The sequence below is a fragment of the Hordeum vulgare genome, chromosome 5H (genome assembly GCF_904849725.1).
Source record: "Hordeum vulgare subsp. vulgare chromosome 5H, MorexV3_pseudomolecules_assembly, whole genome shotgun sequence".
Classification (NCBI taxonomy): Eukaryota; Viridiplantae; Streptophyta; class Magnoliopsida; order Poales; family Poaceae; genus Hordeum; species Hordeum vulgare.
The window spans coordinates 391,111,647-391,117,527 of NC_058522.1; the positions used below are offsets into that span (position 1 = coordinate 391,111,647).

The following is a 5,881-nucleotide window of genomic DNA, read 5'->3' on the forward strand; positions in this document are numbered from 1 at the left end:
AATGAAATGTTCAACACATTTTTGTCTCAAATCCACCTACTCAAAGATCTGAACCATGCGTTCAGAATATTTGCAACACATTGCAAATAACCTACCAGATTCATTTACTGAATATAAAGGTGTCACACAATCCTACAATCCTGCAAAAGTACGCTTGAAAGAGTGGAGGTACCAACAAAAACCACTCCACTCCCCGTTCGATGCAATACAGGGAGATTTATGGCAACAGTACATGAGGATTCAACTTCTCGCAAGCAAGGATATCAAGGCCTGTGAAACAGTAAATGCAAGTCAACTTCACGTTGACAGACACCTAATGGGTAGTATATACCCAGTAGATGGAAAATCTCCATCAATCCAGGTCATAGTGCACACAATGACCGGGACATCGGAATACCCGACTCACGTTTACAGGTTCTGATAAAGGTTTTTAATGGGGTAATATCAACGTGAGATCATATGTCATACTTTCTGTTTTCCCCACCGGGTTTTTTAGGAAAATATATACGACATATTTATTATCATTTGAACTCTATGTGTTTTCTCGTATTGAGTTAAAAATGAATAAATACCATTATATGTTGCATCATTTTCTTCTTATTTTCCTCATTGGGTTTGAAGGAGTTTTGGCAACATATCAATCAATATAGTCCTCATATTTGTTCCACAAAGGTTTTAGAGGAGACTCTTTCAAGATGATGATGCTAACTATACAAGTATGAATTAGGAAGAGTGTTAATATTAATTAAGATACTTAACTAGGGAAAATCCCTACTGTATTAACCGTCAACGAATGCTATTTCAGCAACCGTCGCGCTGGTTCTTATACGGACGCCTCTCCAAAGCGAGGCGTCCTTTTTGTACCTATATATGTAGAAGCATCAATGGAAGAGAGTAGAGTTTTGATCATTTGACCACTTATACCCTTAATCTTATCTCGGTGAAATAAATATTGCGTAAGACTCGAAACAATTTAACTCAAATGAATGAGATTAATATAATAAAAATCTAGAAATGTTAAAATACCCATTTAAAAAGAAAGTAGGAAGGATATTATTTAGAGCTTGAAGTCGCCACTTCTACTGTCCTGGACGCCACCTGCAGCACACACACCGTGCATCCGCTCCATTCCGTGCCGGTCACCACCTGCATCATTCCCAAAAGCATCATCGCCACGTCTGTTGACCACAAGAGCTGTGACGTAGGTACGTGGCACCCCGCCCCCGTCCCCATCCCCCCGCCACTGCTCACCGCTTGCATTCGCACACGGCACATCTCCCCCGCCTACGTAACCAGATCGCCGCCGTTGGGCCGGCAACCCCACGGCACTCAATACAACCTGAATCACCCCGAAACCGCCACCGTTTCCCCGGTTTCAGCCCCATCACTCGCTAGCGGGGGCCCCGACGGCGACGCCCACTGTTCCATGGCGCCCCCACCTGGCCACCACCCGGCGCATACGTGCCCCTCCTGCCTCCCCTGACGTGTCCACGACGACCAGACAGCGGCAAAAAAATCTCTCCCCTCGCCCGGGCGGGCCCCGCACGGTTCCAGGCGCCAGCCCTCGGGTGGCACGTACCGTTAGGTGGCTAATTGCGCGCGAACGAAGAGCGCGACGTGTCCCATCTCCCCCGGGGCTCCGGTCGCCGGGAAATTTAAAAAACTGGGTCGTCGCGAGGTCAAACGGGAGCACGCGTCGCCCCCTCCGCGCTCTATGTCGACCCTGGCCGAAAGCCAATGGGTTGGCGGCACGGCGCGCGCAACCACCACCGCCTTTTCCTTTTCGAATTCGCATCCGCATCACCACACCCGGACGGACGGAACCTTTGGCTCGGCCCCCCGAGTTGGACCGGCGACGGAGAATTTCGGACGCTCCGCCTAAGCGGGACACGTCGCGCGCGCCAGTGCCCGGTCGCCATCGCCATCGCGCACCTGTGCTGTGCTGTGCCCCGCATTATTCTATCCCGGACGCTCGGCTCGTTCGGCGCGATTAGGTTGGGGGTCAGATTAGACTTTCAACGAAAACTCAACACTAGATTTGATTAGATTAGACTAGTCTAGTAGATTAGTGAGGGCGTTATCGTGGGCGCGCGTCACGTGTCCCCCCCGGTGGGGAGGGGGAGAGCCGAGGGGGTACGTTGAGAGGTTGGGACGTTGAGTCGAGGGGGGTACGTGTCGTGGTGCGCGCCGCGTGCCATGCGCAACTCGTGGACGGCCCGGATGTTGCGTGGGGCGGTGGATGCCACCATGTGTCGCCTCCGCCTCAGCCTCACAGATCGCGACGCGCGCCACCTGCGACTGCGCCGCTTTATAAGGGGGCCGCGCACGAGGGACTCCTCTCCTCCATTCCATTCTTCATCTTCTTTCTTGTAGCCACCCACCCGCCAGCCAGCGACCGGCGGCCATTTCCGTTTCATCTCCATTTCATTCCGGACGGTGCCGTTGTTCAAGGCAAGCAGAGGGGTTTCTTGGCGTTCATGTCGATGGCGCAGGTGTGCTGTGACTCGGCCTCGTCGGCGGTGGTCGTCGGGGCGGAGGCGGAGGCCCGGGCCAGGGCGCGCGCCGGGAGGCGCCGCAGGGCGGGGGACGCTGCGGCAAGGTGGAAGGTCGCCGCGGAGGTGCCGCAGGGCGCCGACGAGGCCGCGGCCACGAGGAAGCGGCGCGCGGCCGGTGGCGAGGTGGTCGCCGCGAAACGCCACGGGTTCACGTCGGTCGCGGGACGGAGGAGGGAGATGGAGGACGCCGTCTCCATACGGGAGGCCTTCACCGTCCCGGCCGAGGAGGGGAAACCCGGGCGCGACTTCTACGGCGTTTTCGACGGGCACGGCTGCTCCCACGTGGCGGACGCGTGCCGGGAGCGGATGCATGAGCTCGTTGCCGAGGAGCTGGCCGGCGCGGCCCGGCCCGAGTCCTGGACCGCCGCAATGGTGCGCAGCTTCGCGAGGATGGACGCCGAGGTGACAGCCGGCGGGGGCGGCGACAGCGCCAGCTGCCGGTGCGAGGTGAACAAGTGCGACCACGTGGGGTCCACGGCCGTGGTGGCCGTAGTGGAGGAGCAGCGCGTCCTGGTGGCCAACTGCGGCGACTCCCGCGCCGTGCTCTGCCGCGACGGCGCGCCCGTCGTCCTCTCCTCCGACCACAAGCCCGACAGGCCGGACGAGCTGGAGAGGATCGAGGCGGCCGGCGGCCGCGTCATATTCTGGGAGGGCGCGAGGGTGCTGGGCGTCCTGGCCATGTCGCGCGCCATCGGCGACGGCTACCTCAAGCCGTTCGTGACCGCCGTCCCGGAGGTGACGGTGACAGACAGGGCGGCCGGCGACGAGTGCCTGATCCTGGCCAGCGACGGGCTGTGGGACGTGGTCAGCAACGAGACGGCGTGCCAGGTGGCGCGGGCCTGCCTCCGGAGGGGCAGAGAGAGGTGGTGCGCCGAGGCAGCCGCCATGCTCACCAAGATGGCTCTCACGAAGAACAGCTCGGACAACATCTCTGTTGTCGTCGTCGATCTCCGGCCAAAGAACCATTTATAGGAGGGCCATCTTCCATTGCAACAGTGATAGTACTGGTAGAAACAGCAGGATCAAATCCGAAACTAGCTCCATAGTGATTCTACTGATTGTTTCTCTTCTTTTCCTTTTTGAAAATTCATATTTTTGCAATATTTCTCCCTGAATCAAGTTCAGTGGAGTACATAGATTATGGTGGGGTTGTGGAAAGAAATAACAACGGGTGTAACCAAAGTTCGATCCTGGAATTGAAACAGAAGTTGAGTTCAGGAAGTGAATCTGAGATGAGTTAATTGTCCAAATTCTGAAGGCTCGACTCAGGATTTGAGATCTCCAGCTTCCATTAGCATCAGTCAAGTCTGTTTAGATGTAATATACGAGTATGTGTCAAGACACCTTCCATTGCATCAGTAATTCTGCAGCTTCCAGTTTAGTTTTGTGCTTCTTGTCTAACTTCGTAAGTTCCGATTAGATGGATGATATGTCATATCTTAATTTGTTATAAGTTCCTGTAGAAATTGTTCTCTAACCGACCTGTTAGTGGGACTGGATAGTCTGATGCGTTCAAATCTGTTGTTAAGGCACGGATGGTTAGCTGGGTGAAGCACAAACTATATCTTGGTGCAAGCGGGGCACCAAAAGATGGGGAATCTGGGCGCCATATAAAATGAAGTCAAATCAAAGATATTTCCATGAGAGGAGAGAAGAAATCAGAGAGAACAGATCCGGGACAGCTCTTGACGCTTGCGTGAAGAGGAAGACGGAGATCAGATGAGAGGTTCCCAAGGAAGCGAGATATTTCTTGCGGGATTCATCTGGAAGCCCGACACCTGCCTGCCCAGCTGTGTGAAACATACGGCGGACGGCCGGGGCCGGGGCCATTCCGTCGGGCCAGCTGGTGTGGGTTCTCATTCTTCCCGGCGACGCACGCAGGCGCACCTCGACAAACTCTCTAGTAATTCCTCTTTAAAAAGAAGGGTTTGTCACTCACTGATTGGAGCGACGCGTCGGAGGGCATTGAAAAATCGCTCACTCCAAACATCTTTTGCCGGGATTTGCGTCCCAGATCTTTTTTGCTTCATTATTTATCCATCCATCTGTCGATCTATACTATCGCTAATGGCGACAGCGGAGCAAGATGCAAGGAACCTCCAGCCCCACACCCCTCTCATCTCATCTCACCTCACCGGACGGGGGGTTTGGTTTGGTGGGACGTGTTCGTCTTCGTTGTCCAGGTGTTCGTCCCAGGCTCCTCCCGTCGTTGGGTGGCGCTTCCAACGGAAGGTTCGACACGCATCACCCGGAAGACAGATTGAGCGGTGGGTGGTGGCCGCTGGCGAGCGTGATCAGCCAACATATCGGATCTGCTCATGGATGGTGAAGAGAAAACTCTAATTTCGAGCTGGCTTCTGCTGTCCTTCCTTTGGTTGTCGATGATTCCGGGGCGACATAAACTTTTGCGTCCGATGTGTAAAAGTTCTCACTTCTTGATATGGCAAAATATGAGCGAGTGAGAAAATGAGGCATCTGAAACGACAAAAAAAAAAAATCTGGAACGCCCGTTCGAATATAGTGCAGAAAATTGAAAAGATATTGTGTCTGATCCCAGGTTCGAACTGGGGACCTTTAGTGTGTGAGACTAACGTGATAACCAACTACACCAACCAGACAACTTGTTGTGATGTTCAGAACAAGTTTACTTATCTGAAAGTTGGCGTGTGTCAATCACATACTCCAGGAGTTCAGTCTACAATATCTTGCACGGCCCGGAAAGGCATAGGAACCCATGGCTTCTCCTTTTTTTTTCCCGATATAACGCATCCGTGGAGATATCTGCCCATATTACACTATTTCACGATGCTGAATTCTTTTCAATTATTTGTTTTACAATGGGAAAATATTCTCCTGGAAACAGACGGTCAAATGATATGGGATTTTTTTTTTTCAAAAAGGAGGCATCACCCCGGCTTCGGCATCGAGTGATGCATGCAGCCGTTTATTAAGTACCGGAATAATCCAAAGCAAGTACAAAGTCTAACAGTAATTCGTGAGCAGAAATTACAAGGCGATCAACGCCCAAACCAAAGATATAAATAGGTGTAGTTGGCTAACTCCCTATTCTATCAGCATGTCGCCATCCATATCGGCTGAAGATAACCTGAGCTACCATCTCTCATCGGACACACCCAGTAACCAAAGGCTCCCTGGTTTTCACAGGAGTGAGTAAGGACCACATGCGGATCAAGGCGGTAGCCCTGAAGGTGACCTACAAAAAATTAATACAATGTTGTCTGTTAAAAACTAGGTCATTTCTACAGTTCCATATAGCCCACAAAAGTGAAGATGTTCCAACTCGAATTAGTTTGGCTAAAGGAACA

The 5,881-nt window shown here is 52.8% G+C and overlaps 1 protein-coding gene and 1 non-coding gene across 2 annotated transcripts; one reads left to right on the forward strand and one right to left on the reverse strand.

Moving 5' to 3' along the window:
• Positions 1-2,334: 2,334 nt before the first annotated feature.
• LOC123395405 (probable protein phosphatase 2C 68) lies at positions 2,335-3,772 on the forward strand. The gene has a single exon (XM_045090392.1). It carries the CDS (start codon positions 2,478-2,480, stop codon positions 3,525-3,527), a length of 1,050 nt encoding a protein of 349 aa, XP_044946327.1. The 5' UTR covers positions 2,335-2,477; the 3' UTR covers positions 3,528-3,772.
• Positions 3,773-5,099: 1,327 nt separating this feature from the next.
• On the reverse strand, positions 5,100-5,173 carry TRNAV-CAC. Its single transcript has one exon. It is a non-coding gene; the product is annotated as a tRNA-Val (tRNA).
• Between the last annotated feature and the right edge of the window lie 708 nt (positions 5,174-5,881).